The 19201-nt window shown below is 43.3% G+C and overlaps 1 protein-coding gene across 10 annotated transcripts in view; it reads left to right on the top strand.

Annotated features, from left to right (window-relative positions):
• Nucleotides 1–19201, top strand: part of DNHD1 (dynein heavy chain domain 1) — an 83166-nt gene that overhangs the window by 32043 nt on the left and 31922 nt on the right. For 8 of the 10 annotated variants that reach the window (XR_011388732.1, XR_011388733.1, XM_070074254.1 and 5 more), the window contains exons 8-17: nt 1017–1271; nt 1378–1515; nt 1645–1696; nt 9416–9687; nt 9777–10020; nt 15033–15190; nt 15673–15798; nt 15888–16164; nt 18733–18860; nt 18962–19160. Coding sequence is in view for 8 of the 10 variants with exons in the window: in XM_070074254.1 (XP_069930355.1) it covers nt 1017–1271; nt 1378–1515; nt 1645–1696; nt 9416–9687; nt 9777–10020; nt 15033–15190; nt 15673–15798; nt 15888–16164; nt 18733–18860; nt 18962–19160 (1849 nt within the window). In the remaining 2 variants the exon portion in view is untranslated. Of the gene's footprint in view, nt 1–1016; nt 1272–1377; nt 1516–1644; nt 1697–9415; nt 9688–9776; nt 10021–15032; nt 15191–15672; nt 15799–15887; nt 16165–18732; nt 18861–18961; nt 19161–19201 lie in introns of those variants that run through there. The other 2 variants (XM_070074263.1, XM_070074290.1) reach the window with 2 other exon arrangements.

Here is a 19201-nt window from a genome sequence, read left to right as displayed (position 1 = left end):
GTGCCGCAAGGCAGAGGATTAGCCTAGTGAGCCGCGGCGCCGGCTAAGTGATACATTCTTTTATAAACATTTACTGTGGGATCCCATGCCATGTACTGTGTTAAGCAATAATAAGATGAAATAAGGTGTGACAGAGCGCCCTCCTTAAGGAGCTTATATTGTAGTATATAATTCATACAGATATTAGATAACGATATTTCTGTGAAGCAGGAAGCTCTAGGTATGAAGGGTGTTGTGGGAGCATGGAAGACATACCTCATCAAGTCTGAAGGCATGTTTGTATATGACATGTGTTTTCTGGGGTCTCAGAAGACTAGGAGTTGAGCTCATAGATATAGAAATGTAATTCACAAACACCAGTCAGTTCTAACCCCAGGCTCTGTGGAGCATCAAAAAGAATAGGACAATAGTGAGGACAAAGGGTCCATCTGGCTGAGCATAGACTTTTGGTCTCTCCCCTCTGTTCCTCAACAAGGGAAGTCCAGACAGTTGACAACTGACAGTATCTTTTGCAGGCTGAGAAACCTCTAAACCTGAGGGCTCACAAATAGACTCCCAGGCTTTTATCCCGGATTCTCTCTCCCCAGATAAAAATTCTCTGTCAGTTCTCAGGAGCAGCTTCTGTAACATAATGCAATTTATACAACCCAGCAGATCATATATATCACCCAGGCTCAATGGTTAGGGTCCAGATCCTGAAATTATTGCAGAGTCTAACTTCTCCAGTATTTTCCTTTGTCTATTCTGTAACATGAACTTCTCTATTTACACATTTGTAAATTTTCTGTTTGAATTCTACTTTTCAGTAAACAGTAAACAGTCCTGGCCTATCACATTAGTACATTGTGGCCTCTCAATATAAGTTCTCTTTTTTTGGTCATTTAAATATTTCTGGGGCTAAAAGGAGCCCTCTTCATATGCTTATCTAGGCTCAAGATTCCAGGTTCCAAGACCTGAGAGTTGATTTACCCTGCATCTCTCTATCTCCAATGAGCTTCTACTCTCTACACTCACAGGTTCATGACGACACATACCACATGCAACAGGGCCTGCAGGAGCGAGTGCAAAACTGCAACCGGATCAGGACAGGCCAAGGCTCTATATACCTTCAGAGGGTACAGTGCCAGCAGCTGGAGAAGAAGCTGAAGCAGGCAGAGATCTGGTTGCTGCAGCTGGGGAAGTTTGCCCGTCTGGTCAACTACATGATTTGTCAGAGTCTCGTTTCTATCTTGGAAGATGAAATTACCTCTTTTGTGTCCAACATCCTGCAAGTGAGGTGGTGGGTGGAATGTATGGAGGTGGGCAGGTATTCAAGGAACAGATTACGAATGCAGACTAAAATGTGTCCCCCAATCTCTTCTAACCCTTCTTTTATAGGCCCCGAGGCAGAAACCCTTTCTTTTGTCTCGACTGGTCTTTAATGATCACAGCCAGCTGTCTCATGTGCCTTGTGGTGAGAATATGATCCGGATTCTAACTGAGGGCCTACAATCTGTCAAGGCCTCTGCCTTGCAGGTATTGTATGCTGGAGAGGGGGGCAAGCTGGAGGAATTCCCAGCTCCTATTCTGTGTGTCATCAGAAGCTCTCAGCCCAGTTTGAAGCCCTCCTTATTTTCCCATTTGTACCCCTTCTTTTACATGAAGGTAGTCAAGTCTAAAGACCTGAAGACCTCCAGGGATTCCCTGCCTTCTGAAGGTATTTAAGGAGACCTAGGAAGGCCAGGAGAGGGGAAGGCATGTGTAGAGTGTGAATGGCATGAGAAGCTAGCAGCAGGCCTTGGGCAGGAATGTAGTGGCTCTAACCTGTGTATTGCACGTGGTGTGTAGGGGTTGAGAGTGCTGGGGGTGCTTTTACTCACTAATATGCTTATGTGTATGTGTGTGAAATGAGGGGATATAGGAAAGAGTATGAGTATGTTGTCCTTTCCCTGGTTCATCCAAAACTCTGTGAGCTTTTTCTCCCTCCAATGTTATAATTTCATTTTGTTTACCATTGAATTTGATTGCTAATTTTTGCTTATTTGAAGGACTCTGCTTGCTAAATATTTATTTTAGTCTTTTATTTCATAGAGAGGCATTCACTTCTATTATTGAGATAATTTATGGTTACCAGTTATTATCGGTTATTAATTCTCAGGCATGTTAACTATCAGGGAGGAAATTCCTCTTTACATTTCCTTTATTTGGATGCTGCACAACTAAGATAATTAAATGTAGTCAGTCATCTCTGACATGTAGATGCTTTAGCATTTTCCTTCTCAACCGGTATGTTTTCATTAAGATGATTTAGAGACACAAAATTAATTTTATGAAATAGGTGACAGAGGAAAATGGTCCACTGTAAGGAGGTTTTTTTTTTATTATTTATTTACAAATCACACCAGAGTTGCGAGACATTTTTTTCCCTAAATTAGTTTAGGTTAATTGATAGAGACTGTTGACATTTGTTTTACGTAGTGAAAAGGAGAATGGCTCTGGAATCAGACATACTAGTTTACTAATCTGCAAAAATACCTAACTTGGAGAATTATTTTGAAAATTAAAAGGGGTAATGTGTCCAATTTGGTACTCTGCTCTTAATAATACATGCTACAGACTTTTGGACTCTCCCCTTAAGTAATCTTAAGTAAGTCAGACATTTTGTAGTATTTTCTCATTATAGGTTTACTAATCCATACTATGATATGCAATGATATTTTTTTTAAAGATTTATTTATTTGAAAGGCAGAGTTATAGAGACACAGAGAGAGAGGTCTTCCATCTGCTGGTTCACTCCCCAGATGGCCACAACAACTGGAGCAGTGCCAATCCGAAGTCAGGAGCTTCTTCTGGGTCTCCCACGTGGGTGTAGGGGCTCAAGGACTTGGGCCTTCTACTGCTTTCCCAGGCCATAGCAGAGAACTGGATTGGAAGTTCAGCATCCGGGACTAGAACCAGCACCCATATGGGATGCCAGCACTTCAGGCCAGGGCTTTAACCTGGTGCGCCACAGTGCTGGCCCCTGCAATGGTATTTTTTTTAAAGATTTATTTGAAAGGCAGAGTTACAGGGAGAGAAATATATATATGTGTGTGTGTGTGTGTGTGTGTGTATACATATATATATAGAGAGAGAGAGAGAGAGAGAGAGAGCATGAGTGAGTGAGCGAGCGAGGGCATACTTCCATCTGCTGGTTCACTCCCCAAATGGCCACAATGGCCAGAGCTGGGCCAATCCAAAGCCAGGAGCCAGAGCTTCATCCAGGTCTCCCACTGGGTGCAGGGGCTCAAGTACTTGGACCATTCTCTGCTGCTTTCTCAGGTACATTAGCACTCAAACTAGTGCCCAAATGGCCTAGTATTTCAAAGTTATAAAAGTATAAAAACCAAAAAATAAGGTAGAATACAGTTGAACAAAATCAGGAAAACAATGCATGTTATGAAGGAGAAATTCAGCAAAGAGCCTATAGATCTTGAAAAAGGAAAAAAAAATCTTACAAATAAACTCAATAAGTGAAGTAAAAAATAACAGTTGAAAGTCTCAACAGGAGGCTGGTTTGATGCAGTGTAGTAAGTTAGACCTCCTACTGTAGTGCCGGCATCCCACATGGGCTTCAGTTTGTGTCCCAGCTGCTCCTCTTCTGATCCAGCTCTCTGCTTATGGCCTGGGAAATGGAGGATGGCCCAAGTGTTTTCACTCCTGCACCCCCATGAGAGATCCAGAAGCAGCTCCTGGCTCCTGGCTTCAGATTGGCCCAGCTCCGGCCACTGAAGCTATATGGGGAGTGAACCAATGGAGGGAAGATCCCTCTCCCTGTCTCTCCCTTTCTCTCTCTGTAATTCTGCCTCTCAAATAAGTAAGTCTTTAAAAAAATTTAAAAAAGAAAATCTGAATGGATTAGATGAGGCAGAAGAAAGAATATCTGAACTTGATGGCACATCTTATGAAATATCCCAGTCAGACTGAAAAAAGAAAGAAAAGAAAATGTAAAAAAGAATGAAGACAGACTGTGAGAGCCTTGGGACACCATTAATGAACAAATACTTGAATTTTGGGGGTCCCAGAAGACAAAGAAAGAGGGAATGTATATAAAACCTATTTAAATCTTTACATGATTTTCCTATAAGTATTTTTATGAACTTTTGTATGGTTGGATTTCAAAATTTTTTTGAACTTGCCATTTAATTCCACTTTCCAACATTTTGAAATACCCTCATACATTTTTTTTTTAAGACAAGAATTTGAAAAACATTCAGAATACATAAATGAGCCAAGTTGGAAGGAAGCAGGCTACTTTTATTATTCACATCAGAATTGAAGCTCACAGAACTTCTTATAATTTGGTCAGCATAAAAATTAATCGAAATTCTGAAGTAGTGGGAGTTGGACTGACACGCTAGGTAAATAAGCATCTTTCTCACACCTGAGAAGTCCAGATCTTCTCCTTTCATACAGAAGCTGGCATCGATAACATTGAGACCCACCAACAAACCAGCAGTTATGGCTCCTTCCATCATGAGGGCATTGGGTTCATAGAATTCACTGTAAGAGAAATCCACAGAATTCTTGATTATAACAAAGCTGCAAAAATTGAATTCTTCATGGTCGAACATGGTCATCTATAATAGTGAAAAAGTTTAAAAAACTTCAATAAATACTTTATGTAATAGGTAAAAAAAAAAAAAAAAAACCTATTTAAGAAAATAATTACCAGATCTTGGGAAAGATACAGACATCCAGGTACAGGAAGTCCATAGGACCCCAAATAGCTATGAACAGAAAAGATTCTTACCGTGACATATTATAGTCAAACTATCAAAAACACAGCATGAGAAAATCTAAAAACTGCACTGAAAAAGCACCAAGTCATGTTTGAGGAAATTCTAGTTAAACTAATAGCACATTTCTCAGCCCAAATTTCATAAGAGGGAAAGGAGCGACATAATCTAAGTTCTGAGAGAAAAAACTAAAAGCATCTGCCAGTCAAGAATACTATTCCTAGCAAAACTATACTTCAGAAATGAGGGAGAAATAAAGATATATTTTATTTAGGCCTTTCAAAGTTGGATTGCTATTTGAAAGTGCAACTCTATGTCAATTTATGTGTATTATACTGATAAAAAAAATTTAACTGAAGTCCTAAATCCCTCAGAAATGACAAGTAACTTATGTTTCTTTCGCTTAGTATGTATACTTTCTCATCATAAGCAACTTCATTTCACTCTTGCGTTGACCTTGAATTTATCTGTTTTGTTTTCTTGGGACGTGCCTTTTGCCAAAAAATAGGCTAGCTTTTCTTTCTGTTGCTTGGATTTGAATTGACATATAGCACCATATTGCCTGAGCACTCTCATGGGTCTTAGCACCTCGAGTCACTGCTTTTAAACCTTATATTGCATTTTGGAGCTTACAAAACTGCAAGTTACTAAATTCAAAGGCAGAAAAGAAGTAGATGCACCAAAACAAAATCAAATCAAAACTAAAAAGTCAAAGAGGGCTCACTTTTTTTCTTTCCCTCTCATTCTCTTTTTCTTTCTTTCTTCCTTCCCACCTCCCTTCTTTTATATATATATATATATATATATATATATATATATATATTTATTTATTTATTTTATTTACTTGAAAGAGTTACAGAGAGAGAGGGATGGACTGGACGGGGGTGGTGAGAAAGATCTTCCATCCACTGGCTCACTCCCCAAATGGCCTCAACACCCCAGTCTGGGCAAGGCTGAAGCTAGGAGCCAGGGGTTTCATCTGGGTCTTCCACTTGGGTACAGGGGCCCAAACGCCTAGGTCATCTTCCACTGCTTTCCTAGGCATATTAGCAGGAAGCTAGATTGGAAATAGGGCAGCCTGGACTTCAATCATATGGGATTCCAGCATTGCAGGAGACAGCTTAACACGCTGTTCCACAACGTAGTCCCCTAGTGTTCCCCTTTTTAAATTGCTGCTTATCCTTTCATCTCTACCCTTCTCTGTGCATCCTCCCAATTCCCCTGATTCCTGAGATCAGTTTTCTCTGTTTCTTTTGGACTTTCTCCTCCTTTGTAACTTTTCTTTCTTTCTTTCTCTTTCTTTCTTTCTTTCTTTCTTTCTTTCTTTCTTTCTTTCTTTCTTTCTTTCTTTCTTTCTTTCTTTCTTTCTTTTTTTTTTTTTGACAGGTAGAGTGGATAGTGAGAGAGAGACAGAGAGAAAGGTCTTCCTTTTGCCGTTGGTTCACCCTCCAATGGCCGCCATGGCTGGCACACTGCGGCCGGCGTACCGCGCTGATCCAAATAACTTTTCTTTCAAAATGACTTGAAATTCTCTCTCTCTCTCTCTCTCTCTCAAAAAGATTTATTTATCTGTTTGAGAGTTTGAGAGGCATAGTTACAGAGAGTCAAAGGCAGAGAGAGAGAGAGAGTGAGTAAGACAGATCTTCCATCCACTGGGTCACTCCCCAGTTGACTGCAATATCTGGAGCTGGGCTGATCTGAAGCCAAGAGCCAGGTTCTTCTTCCAGGTCTCCCATGTGGGTGCAGGGGCCCAAGGGCCCATCTTCTGCTGCTTTCCCAGGCCAAAGCAGAGAGCTGGGTCAGAAGTGCAGCAACTGGGTCTTGACCTGAAGCCTGTTAGGGATGCCAGCACTGCAGGTGGCAGCTTTACATGCTGTGCCACAGCATCAGCCCTGTGGGTTGGTTTTGGATTACATAATCCTGACTCAAAATTAAGTAAGCAAAAAAGGGAATTTATTGACTCTCATAATTAAGCAATTCATGGATATAGCTGGATTCGGCTACAGAGGCCTAAACAATAAAAACAGGCTTGAGGTAGGTGCTTCAGGATTGGTTTGATGGCTCAACAGTGCCATCAAGGACCAGGTCCAAGTTCTTTATATCTTTTCCCTCACTCCTTCCTGCTTTCAGCTATGTGGAAGAGCGGATCCTCTTAGGAGGGTGTATATGGTAGGGGAGGCTGCGATCAGTGTTTGTTGTTGTTGTTTTCTTGCTCAGGGTTATTGTCTCATAGCTGCAAGACATGGCTGTACCTCCAAGCATCCCATTTTCAAGCAAAGTCCGGGAGAAAGGGGGAGGAAGGTTAGCAAAAGAGAGCTCTATATTCCTGACCCTCACTTTTTATCAGGAAAAGGAATCTTTTTCTTAAACTTCCTAGCAGCCTCACTTTTGTATCTTATTGTCAAACTCTAGGTTGTGTGGCTACCTTTAGCTGTGAGAGACAAGAAATCAAATGACTGACATGCTCAGCTTTTCATGGAAGATGGGCTCTACCACCACAGAAAAAGGCTGAAGGGAATAGCAACTGGGCAGTCAGCCAATGTGCCTTCCAGGTTCCATTATTTCAGATAGGCTTTCTCTACTTGGTATGCAAGAGAATCTTTAGCATTTTCTACAAACTCATTTTATACTATTCTTTTCCGCTTATAGCCCTCATTTAATCTTAGTTTGGCAAGTAACAATATGTTTAAGCTTGCCAGTTGTCCATATGTAGATGACTCTCTATTAATTTTGTTTGTCTGAAGTTCATTCTCTCTTAATAGTTTCCTCTGGCAGAGGCTTGTGAGAGTAAAATTCTCAAATCCTTCTATGTTGGTAATAGTTTGTACCTTCTGAAAGTTTAGTGTTGCCAGATATAAAATCATTGACTCATGCTTTTTTTCCTTTGCCTATCTTAAATGTGTTAACTCCGTTTTCTCTGGGAGTTATGATTCACTATCAAAGAATCTAATGATTGTCTAATTTTATTTACCTTACAAAATTACTTGGTCTTGTTTACCTAGATTTTTTTCTTTTTCCTTTAAATCCACTAATATAAAATATGTCTTGGTATTTAACATTCTGGGGCAGGATTCTCAGTCATGTTCTTTCAAAATGGAGCTTTAAATATTTTTTTTTAATTTCAGAACAGTTTTATATATATGTAATTTTACATTTTTATTACTATTTAATTCATCAGCATGTCTGCCCCTTTTTTTTTAAAGATTTATTTATTTTATTTGAAAGACAGCATTACAGAGACAGACAGATAGACACAGAAAAAGAGAGGGAGAGAGAGAGATCTTCCATCTACTTGTTCACTCCTCAAATGGCCACAATGGCCAGGGCTGAGGCAGGTTGAAGCCAGGAGCCAGGAACTTCATCCACATCTCCCACATGGGTGCAGGGGCCCAAGCACTTCTACTGCTTTCCCAGGAGCATTAACAGGGAGCTGGATCAGAAGTGGAGCAGCCAGGAATTGAACAGGCACCTGTATGGGATGCTGGTGCTGCAGCCCACATCTTAACCCGTTGTGCCACAGGGCCAGCCCATCTGGATATATTTTGAATGTACAGCTAGGTGGATTTTTGTGATGGTTGGTTGTCTTATGTGTGAGAGAATTCAAAGATGACTATTAAAGATTTTGACTGGAAGAATGGAGTTCCCATTTCCTGAAATTAGAAGACGAGGAGGAGCAAATGGCAGTAGGAGAGAAATCAGAGCTTATTTTTGGCACCATTAAGTTTGAGAGCATAGTATGTTTGCAAGTAGACATGCAGAATAGGCAGTTGTTTAACTGGGATTGAAATTCAATGAAAGATCTGAACTACTGATAACTTTGAGAGCAAAACCATGAATCTAGGTGAGACATCCTGGGAGAGTGAGAACATATGGAGAAAAGATCAAATGTCTGAGCCTTGGGACTACTGTGTAGTTTGGGGTAGTAAGGATCTGATTTCTCAACATTTTGATGCAAAATTTTAACAAATTTTGCACAAAATTTTGTGCAGAATTTTAACACAAATACTAAATGTGGCAATTAACCAATTCCTAAAAAGGCAAGGGCAGGTTCAAGGGTATTTCTTAAGGCAGATTCTGAGAACTGTCCCTTCTTCCAATCTCTTCCTGTGTTCTGCGAAACTTGGAGAGCAACAAACTATACTGGTCTGGAACCCCTTGCAGCTGGGTGTCCTGTGTGACGTGGGATCTACCAATTAGATCTACATGAGACTTCAGTGTGGAACTGAATGGGGTAGAGAGGGAAGGCACATTGCATTCATTCTGCAGTTGATTTCAGAGGCAGTATGTTTTGTAACTGATGGTGTGGCAGTGACCAGTTTGCCAGGCAGCGTAGAGTCCTAGATGCTCCATCTAAAGTGTTTTTATTTTTCAGCTTTCTAATTGTTCTGCAATTCATTTACTATTCTGTGAAAACTCTCTTCCAATATACACCAGCTAGAGTAGATTATATTCTCTGTATCTGAACCCTAACTAATAAATTCCCTCCACGAGTCTGGTGTTGTTTGTGATATAGATGTGTGTGGAAACTCCCTTATGAGCAGGGAGCACGAGGTGTGTGTGTGTGTGTGTGTGTGTGTGTGTACACTCAGGTTGGAGACAGATGTTGTGTGTGGACTCTGGAGGACACTTATGGACAATTATGACATGTGTTCCACCAGAAGAAGAAGAGGAGGAGGAGGAGGATTCAGACACAGAATTCCTGGTACCCAAGTTTCAGAGCCAGCCCAGCGATGCTGTGCGTATCTTCTGTGGCCCAAATGTAGGATTGGTGTGGCCCTGGAAATCTCACTCAATTATTGATAATTTGGTAATCCGTGGGTGCAAGCTTCGGGGCCAGTACTGGCCCCATAATTATAAGCAGCTGCAGGAAGATCTGGACAACAACGCTGGGATCCAGCAGGCACTGACTACACAACAGGTACTCCTGGAGGTAAGAACAGAAGTTAAGGAGTGGGATGCTGCCTACCAGTTCCCATCACAGCCACCCACCTCCTGACCCAGCATCTTGTCTCCCCTTAGGGCATGCTGTGGGAGGTGCAGGAATTCTGCAAGGAACATCAGTGGATAACAGATATTTATGAGTTCCTGCAACCCTGGGGGCCTCAGAAACTGGAGGAAATGATAGGCTGTCCCATCAAGAATTATGTGATACTGGTGAGCCGCCTGAATGTGTGGCAGGCCCAGGTCTCCAAAATGCCTGTTGAATTGCTCACAAAAGGCAAGTTGCTGCTGCTGAGCTGCCATGATGTGCAGGCGGAGTTGAGTAAGTACTGTGTATCTTCTTCCTTGTCCTCCCTTCTTCCTGTGTCAATCTACTGGCCTGCTTTCGGCCTGGAAAGTCCTGTAGTGCCCCTGTTGCACCTTTGGAATCTCCCAAAGCCCCAGGTCACAGCCTCCTGTATTTGCCTACAAGGGGATAAAGCCTAAGGGGACGGCCTCTCTGCGGCTTTTCCCCTATATTCCTTAGGAGTCCTGTTCCTGTGGCCTGACACTTCCTATTCTTTTCTGGTGTAGAAGTAATCTAAACAAAATGTGACTGCTCCTAGAAGTACTGAGCTCAGTTTCTTTGCAGAGATTCTCATGCAGCAGAATGGGAATTTATACTAGAAATTGCATGTGTGAAAAGTTACTCTCTGCAGGTGCTGAAAGAACAGAACTTTTCCAGTGAAAAAAAGCTTAGTCTGTTTTAGATATTTGGTCAGTTAAGAAGTCATGCTACACTTCTGAGTCCTTCTTTTTGTCAAGTGTCCCCCAGCTCCCTTTTCCTTCCCAAAATTTTGCACGAAATTCCCCAGGCGTCTGGCACTGGGGAAGGCCCCTGTAACACGTGTTCTTTGCTTATTCTGAGGTATAGTACACTCTTACTGGTCACTGCCCTCCTGATATTGCTGCTTCTGGTGATGATGGGTTCGGGGCTGGTGTAGCTGGGCTGTGTGCTCTTGACTTAGTAGGAGCCCAGAGTGTCCACCTTCACTGACTCTGCCCTGCCTTGGCTCCTGGCATGGAAAATTCTTGGGGTTTTTGTGAATCCTTCATCCAGTCTCTGTCTTAGCCTGGCCACCTTACATATATTGCCTCAGAGTCCCTTACTTCTCAACACAGGACCCCCATCCAGACCCTATTCTCAGCTGTCTTTCGCATCTCCTGCCATTTCGGAGCTGTAGAGGACTTGCAAGCTCTGAATTTGGCTCTCTTTGTGTTTAAATATATAACAGCATGATTTCCACTCTGATATTTCATGTTAGCATAAGGGCATCCTGAAAGCTGTCCCTTCCCAGAGTTCCACATGGAAAGGACACCCTGCTGTCTGTTTCTACCTCAAGGCCTCTCAGTTTCTCTCCCCTGACATTTCCTACCTGCCACCTGGCTAAAGTTCAGTCATTGGTATCCATGGGTCCCTGAGAAATCTGGTTCACAACCTAGCCTGGTCCCCTCTTTTCTCTTTCTCCCTTCACATAAGAAGGATGTCTCATGCTGTTGTGTACTGGCTAAGTGCCTTGGCCTAGGATTTGGCCTTGGTGAGTCTTGCAGTGGCATTGATTGCAAATCCATTGATTTGTTCTTCTAGGAGACACAGAGAGTGTTCTGTTTCATTGCCCAGCCCTTAAAGATGGCAATAACCAACATTATCCACTCCTGCAGATACTGTCACACCCTTGACCCCAAGGCCTGCTTCCTCTTTACAAAGGTGCAGGACTTGGAACTGTGGCTTGGAAAGAGTTTGCTTAAAAGTTGCTGTCCGTCTGCTTTGCCCTCCCTGCCTACCACTGCACCTCAACAAATGGAAGCATGGGACTCCTTAGGTGTCTTATTGGTCACTAAAACTCTCTACTTCTACATAGGGGTTCAGGCTGGCAGGCAGGAATAGGGAGGGCCTATGACTGGTCTGTTTTCTTTCTGGCCCTGTTTTGGGCGATCTTTGTGCTATTCTAATAGTCTGTGTTGTCTTTCTTGTTTGTTAGCCTCTTGACCCTTAGTCCAGGACTCATTGGTCTCTTTAGGAGGAGGAAGTAGAGAAAAAAAAGCACAGAGTTTAGACTCCTGACTATGTTTTTCACTTGCTTTGCTACTTTAGATCTCTGAGCCTCAGTTTCCATGTTTGTAACCTGGGCATGATACATGGAAATCACTCGAGGGCTATAGAAAGGAGGATTAAATGAGCTATTATTTGCAGTATTTATAACATTAAGTATGGCATGCAGAATATTCTTAATAATTTTTAATTGCTGCCTTACCTTCTTCTGTCTACTCATTATTCTTTTTTTAAAAGATTTATTTATTTATTTGAAAGAATTATAGAGAGGCAGAGGCAGAGGCAGAGGGAGAGAGAGAGAGAGAGAGAGAGAGAGAGAGAGGTCTTCCATCTACTGGTTCACTCCCCAAATGGCCACAACAGCCGGAGCTGCACTGATCTGAAGCCAGGAGCCTGGAGCGTCCTCCAGGTCTCCTACATGGGTGCAGGGGCCCATGCACTTGGGCCATCTTCCACTGCTTTCCCAGGCCATAGCAGAGAGCTGGATCAGAAGTGAAGCAGCCGGGACTTGAACCAGTGTCCATATGGGATGCTGGCACTGCGGGTGGAAGCTTTACCTTCTGCACCACAGCACCGGTCCCTCTTAATATTATTGCTGATCAAATTTTTATCTTCTTATCCTCCAACTCTGTTTTCCTTCCTGGACTACCTTGAACAATGAATACCCTGATTATCTACTCTGTGACTTGGCCTCACCAGAAACGTGCAGTCATCCTTTATTTCTGTTTGTCCTTAATCCTACCACATCCAATCCATCACCGAATCGTTTCCATTCTGCTTCCTGGATACCTCTCAAATGTATTTTCCCAGCCAGCTCCAGCTTCCCTGCCAATCCTCCTATATGCCATATGGTGTCGCTGTTGCACTCCTAGCTGCCTTCCCCTGCCTGATGTTTCTGGTCCAAAAGTAGCACCATTGCAACAGCACCACTGCAACTGTTGTGGGCCAGGGGGATATTTTGAAAAAGAACAAATTCACATCCTTGGGTTCTGTTCAATCTCAATAGACTCCATAGGTTTTCTCAGTTTCAGCTATTGTTACCAAGTCCTCTTTTTCACTTCCTCCAACACTCTGAAAAGACTATACCCAGTTTGCACTTTCTAGCTGCAGAGATGCTAAAAAGGAGATACGCAGTTTGCTTTTCATATAACGTTGTTTGTGTGTGTGTTGGAAGGGGATGGCTTGATCAAGTTCATGGAAAATGGAATTACAGGATAAGTTTCCTTAGTGCAAAAATAAATTTGAACTGCATGTATAGTTTTTTCATAGTACATACTTTCCATGAACTTTTTGAGTACCCCATTGTACACAGAGATTTTCATTTTTAAATCCATTTTCCTTGAACTTTTTGAAGCCTCTCATGTTTAACTCTATAGTTTTATATATGTTTGTGTGTATAACAAAATAAATGGAGTGGGGGGCTGGCGTTGTGGTGTAGTAGGTAAAGCCGCTGCCTGCAGTGCCGGCATCCCATATGGGCGCCAGTTCAAGACCCAGCTGCTCCACTTCCAATCCAGCTCTCTGCTGTGGCCTGGGAAAGCAGTAGAAGATGGCCCAAGTCCTTGGGCCCCTGCACCCACGTGGGAGACCCAGAAGAGGCTCCTGGCTCCTGGCTCCTGGCTTCGGATCAGCACAGCTCTGGCCATTGTGACCAATTGGGGAGTGAACCAGTGGTTGGAAAACCTTTCTCTCGCTCTCTCTCTCTCTGTCTCTCTCTCTCTGTCTCTCCCTTTCTCCCCCTCTCTGCCTCTCCTTCTCACTGTGTAACTCTGACTTTCAAATAAATAAATCTTAAAAAAAATAATAAAATAAAATAAATGGAGTGGAACCAGAGTGCCTAAGTTCACATCCTTGCTTTGCCACTGTATGATGTTGATCAAGTTATATAAGCTGAGTCTTAGCCTGCTTGTGAAAAGTAAGGACAATAATACTGATTACCTCAAAGGAAATTTGTGAGGATAAAGTGTGGTAATATAAGTAAAATACCTGAAAATAGTGTCTGGTATGTAATAAGTACTCTCTCTTGTGTTTGGTGCTATACCATATTTCTGTATAGTATTTTGCTCTTGTTGTGCATATATTAACATCCCTGAACTTAAGAGCTGTCTTGTGATTGATGACATGTCAGAGTTTACATGATATCACCTTTTTCTTTTTTAGTGGTATATAAAATAATGGTGTTCCTTACAATTAATCATATCTTAGGTTTGATGAAGTATCATATGTGTATTATTTCTGCCCTCTGAGATAACGAAAGTTGCTCCTATCCCCAAGGGCAGCTTCCAGGATTATCTTCAGACCCCACATACACTTGAGGGCTTCTGTCTTTTAATCATTAGAAATAGAAGGCACCTCCTCTTGTTGTGTCTTCTACTACAACAGAGGCAATAAGGGTCCAAAAGCAGAGTACTTTCATCTTTGATAGGGCATCTGCTATTCATGAACATGTCATTTACATGCCTTTACATATACCTTAAAAATAATTTGTTTTATTTATTTGAATAGGAGAGAGAGAGAGTGGGAGGGAGGGAGAGAATATCTTCTATTCACTTGTTCGTTCCCCAAGATGACCACAGTGGCCAGGGCTGAGCCAGGGTGAAGTCAGGAGTCAGGAGTCTGGTGTTCCATCTGGGTCTCTCATGTGGGTAGCAGAGATCTAAACATTTGGGCTATCTTCTGCTGATTTCCCAGGTGCGTTAGCAGGGAGTTGGATTAGTGGTGGGACAGCTGGGAATTGATACAGTACTTTTATGGGCGATGTAGATGTTGAAAGTGCTGGCTTAACCTATTATGTCACAATACCAACCCCCAACATACTTTTTCATCCACTGGAAGTGTTAGCCAATCAATATATGCACCTCCAATCTCTCCCTCTCTGAAGCAGCCTTTCCTAGCCCTATAACACCCCCTCCCTTCATCAAGGAAACTCTAGTGCTCCTGGGCACTCACAGAGAATTTATGATTGTCCATGTGTATATCTGCCTCTCCATCATACTGTGAGCTTCTGAGGCTTGGGAAGCTTTCTCATCCATTCACTCTTGTCTACTGGTGCAGAGCATAGGCCCAGTGTATAGCAGCTGGCTGGACATTGAGCAGGGGTGTCAAGTAAATATTTGGTGAGTGAGGGAATAAATTCATGGTCTGGCTTCCCTTTCAGCCCGTTCCCACTGTGGACCCTCAGTACTGCCCCAGCACCCCTTCTTTTTCATGTATCCCCTAACACCTGACTCTCCTGTTTTCAGAATCCAAGCTAGAGAGCATGAGGAAGGACATTCTCACACAGGTGCAGAATGAGTGCTGCAGCCGCAGTCAGCAGCTAATGACAGAACTCACAGATTTCATACGGGTCTTCCAGATCATCAACTCGGACGTACACGCCATTGCACAGTGCTCCCAGAAGGTGAGCTGTCATCCAATCCTCCCAGCTTATCCAGGGCCAATCCTTCCCAGAAGTTCAGCACTCTGTCTTTGGGTTTCTGTCAAGCTCTCAACGGGGCTTGGCATTCTTAAACTGCTCATATAAGTGATCTGCACTTTCTAATTCTTGCCCTGTTTGTATGACCCTGAATTTCCTCATCTTAGAAGAGTGTTGGGGGAGGAGACCTGTTGTGGTAGGAGAGATAGAGTCCTACTTTGGGAGATGTGGTTCCGCTGTTTGTGACAGTCAGGAATATATTGCCATGTCGTCAAGATGACGGTCTGGTTGTTGAGTATTAGATCTTCAAGGAGAACTAGGTCAGAGGGAGACCTGGTCCCAGTTGGTTAAAAGGCTACAGCTGGATCTGTACCCTGCACTCCAGAAGATGGCACTGCCCTTTAGCGGTAGCCCCGAAGAGATATGCTGGGTTGTTGGGGTGCTGGTCTCATGCTTAGTCCCTGCAGTTGAACGAGGCCAATGAACAGTATGTCAGCCTGGAGAAGCGAATGGAATACATCCGGTCACTCCACGAACTCATCCGCATCCACTTCAGCCTCTTCACTGCTGAGAATGAGGCATTGGAGAATTCGGTGAGAGGGCAATTCAGGGAGCACCCATCCATCCCTGTCTCCCTGTCCTTATAGCTACATTGACTTACTGTCTTCTGCTTTCTCCACAGCTTCTGAGTGTATGGGAGACTTTTCAGTCTGAGAAAAGTGAGGCCTCGGAGTTCCTGCTCAGAAACCGACATGCCATTGTGCCCAAGCTGCAGAAGCTGATCGCAGCAGCCTTAGCAGAACTGGAAAGCCTGCTGGAAAAAGCTTTGTCTGGTCCTTTCATGGACCCTACACAAGAACAGAGGAGCACTGAGCACCAGCTCGTCTCTCTAGAGCGTCAGTTCCAGAACACAGTCAGCCATGTCAGTGAACTGCACTACGCCTATGCCACCTTCACTGGTACTAAAGATCACTGCCCTCTCCACACCACCCTGTGATAGACTCTCCAGCTGAGATAAGGGTTGGAACTGTGGTCTCATGCAAGACTAGGCAAGCCTTAGGGATCCCATGCCTCTGTTGGTTTCTTTTAGAAATGAAAATTGTAGGATAAAATCTTTATATATTGGATATGTCGATATTGTGCTTAGGATGAAGGTAGAGGGGGCTCACAGTGTGGAAGGGAAGGCAAATAGTTGACTGTTTCATTAGAATGTGATGGAGTCAGGGGTTGAAATGCCGTGCAGGAGAAATGTAAGGGTGCCCTTGTGTAGAACTTAGCTTTGTGTAGCTCTGTTCAATGCAATCCTACACTAGGCATCAGGCTCCACATAAGAATAGATCCCGATGTTCCAGCAGCCACTGTCTTTAGTCAGTGAGCACTGGAGAGAAGGCTTTGAGGGCCTCATTCATCTGTAGGAAGAGACCAGGACAGAACTGTTGATCTGAGCTCTTCTGTAGAGTGGCACAGCTAGGCTGGTTTCCTTCCTGCACATAAAGAACTGAGTTAGCTCCAGTTTCCCTTCTCAAATTCCATCTGTTCAATCCTTCAGAATAGTACATTACTTCTGAGTTGCCCTTTGGCCCACTACCAACATTACCATCCCTTCCTGTGGATATCCCTAGTCCCAAGGCCATTTGACCAGATGGCCAGATGTGATGGACACTCTGATCTGTCCTCAAGTCAGGAACTCTTTCTTTGCCAGAGTGTTAGAAGGCCCTCAGCCCATACACTGAGTGACATGTTTGTGAAAAAGCAGAGTAAGGGAGTTGGATCACTTGGTGGTAGGACCTGGAAACCCTGCAGCATTGATTTTACTCCCTTCTTCCTTCCCTACCTCCCTAACAAACCCTTGGTTTTTGTTAAATAATCAAGGATTTTCTATCCAAATGATTAATAACTATTCCTTATTTTCCACTGTGTATCTTTTGTTTTACTCAATAGTTTTGCATTTGCTTTATTTTATAACCATGATAACAACTATTTTGACATATGAGAGTTACTGGTTTTGTTTACTTACTACCATCCCCCCCCCACACACACACTGGAAGATAATTTAATGGAGGCCAAAAGAAGTAGATAAGAAGTAGATACATTTTTGACTTAAAGAAGTATAAAGGGGAAAACATGACACAACAGTTTAAGCACCACTTGTGACACCTCCGTCCTACACTGGGGTGCTGACTTGGGTCCAGCTGCTCCACTTCTAATTCAACTTCCTGCTGATGCATCTTTAGAGGCAATACTTGCTCAAGTGCTTGCATCTCCAGGAAACACAGAGTGCAGCACTGGTAGCCCAGGTCACAGTGAGAGCTGTAATCATCAGCTCCCATTGGCAGTTGGTGCATCCCATTGCGCAGAGCATGGCCAGATCCTGTAAAGAACCGCCCCTACCCTAGCCCATGAGCAGGGCCGCCGCACACTGGGGAATCTCTTACTACTGTTTTTTAAAGTACATATTTTCATTCCTTATTCAGATGGCTAGAGTATTTCTTTGAGTACTTTGTTTTGTAAGAAGAGAGTTAATGGTGTTACAATCTTAGAATTCTTTATATGCTGAGAGCAGCTTTCTAATGTCCTTATATCACATCTTGTCTGAATACTGAATTCTGAAGTCACATATTTTTTTCTATTGTATTATTGTCTTCTGACACTTAACATTTTGGATGACACTGAAATCAATCTGCTCTTTTTCTTTTGTAGGTAATGTGTTTAGCTGTTATTTGATAGTGAGTTTTATATCTGCTCTTTTTTTTTTTTTTTTAAGATTTACTTAGTTATATGAGAGGCAAAGTTACAGAGAGGTCTTCCATCCACTGACTGGTTCATTCCTCAAATGGCTGCAGTGGCTGGAACTATGCTGATCTGAAGCCAGTAGTCAGGAGCTTCTTCTGGGTCTCCCACATGGGTGCAGGGGCCCAAGCACTTGGGCCATCTTCCACTGCTTTCGCAGGCCATTCATTAGCAGGGAGCTGGATCAAAAGAGGAGCAGCCAGGACTCGAACCGGTGCCCATATGGGATGCCAGCACTACAGGTGAAGGCTCAGCTAACTATGCCACAGTACTGGCCCTTGCTCAGTTCTTCTTCTAGGATTTTTACATGCATTTTGGATTTACTGGATTTCCCCTTCATTTCTTTTATCTTCATCATCACTCATGTTTTTCTTCCTCTAAGTTCTGGAAAAGCGCCTGGATCTTGTTTTATAAACTTCAATTTTTTATGCTATTTACTCTGGGTTTTTTTCCATGCATTTTAAAATACACATGCAGGGGACCAAGCACTTGGGCCATCCTTCGCTACTTTCTCAGAAATGGAGTAGCCGGGACTTGAACTGGAGCACAAATGGAATGCCAGTGCTACAGATGGCAACTTTATCTGTTGGGCCACAGTGCTGGCCCCTGAACTAGAAAGTTGAAACCCCGTCCCACCCCCATCACTTTTCTGAGCCCTCTCTTCTGTCATGATGGGTTTTTGATTGCTCATTCCCCCACCCCACAAAGCCTGGGGCTCAGCCAGTTCTGTCCCACAGGGGATGAGAGTCCTTTGCCTTTGCCACTCTGTGGGACCCGTCCTATTGTGCAACAGCAACGCATCTGGCACCTCTACCGAGTCATCTCAGAGAACATCAGTGAGTGGAAGTGCATGGCTTTTGCTAAGGTACTGATGGTCTTCCTTGGAGCTCTTGCCTGGGAGTAGAGGACTGCAGAGGTGGAGGTGAGGCAGGGTTTCAAGGTGACAGTGAACCCTTTGCCCTGCAGTTCAATTTGGCTATGGCCCGGGAAAAGACAGAAGGCTGGCTGACAGAGGCAGCGCGGATGAGCACAACCCTGGGGACCCACAGTCCAGTACTGCAGCGCTGCATGCGCATGCTGGAAGAGTTTCGCAGCTACCTGCCACTGCTCACTAAGCTGAGCAGTCTCCAGCTGCAGAACGTCAACTACCAGTCCCTCTTTCGAGGTGGGTTGGCCTAGAGTCAGGATGGCGGGAAAGGGAAGGAT

This window comes from Oryctolagus cuniculus, chromosome 1 (assembly GCF_964237555.1).
Source record: "Oryctolagus cuniculus chromosome 1, mOryCun1.1, whole genome shotgun sequence".
Lineage (NCBI taxonomy): Eukaryota > Metazoa > Chordata > Mammalia > Lagomorpha > Leporidae > Oryctolagus > Oryctolagus cuniculus.
The sequence above is the reverse complement of the archived record's forward strand: the minus strand, read 5'-3'. Positions and strand labels throughout refer to the sequence as shown.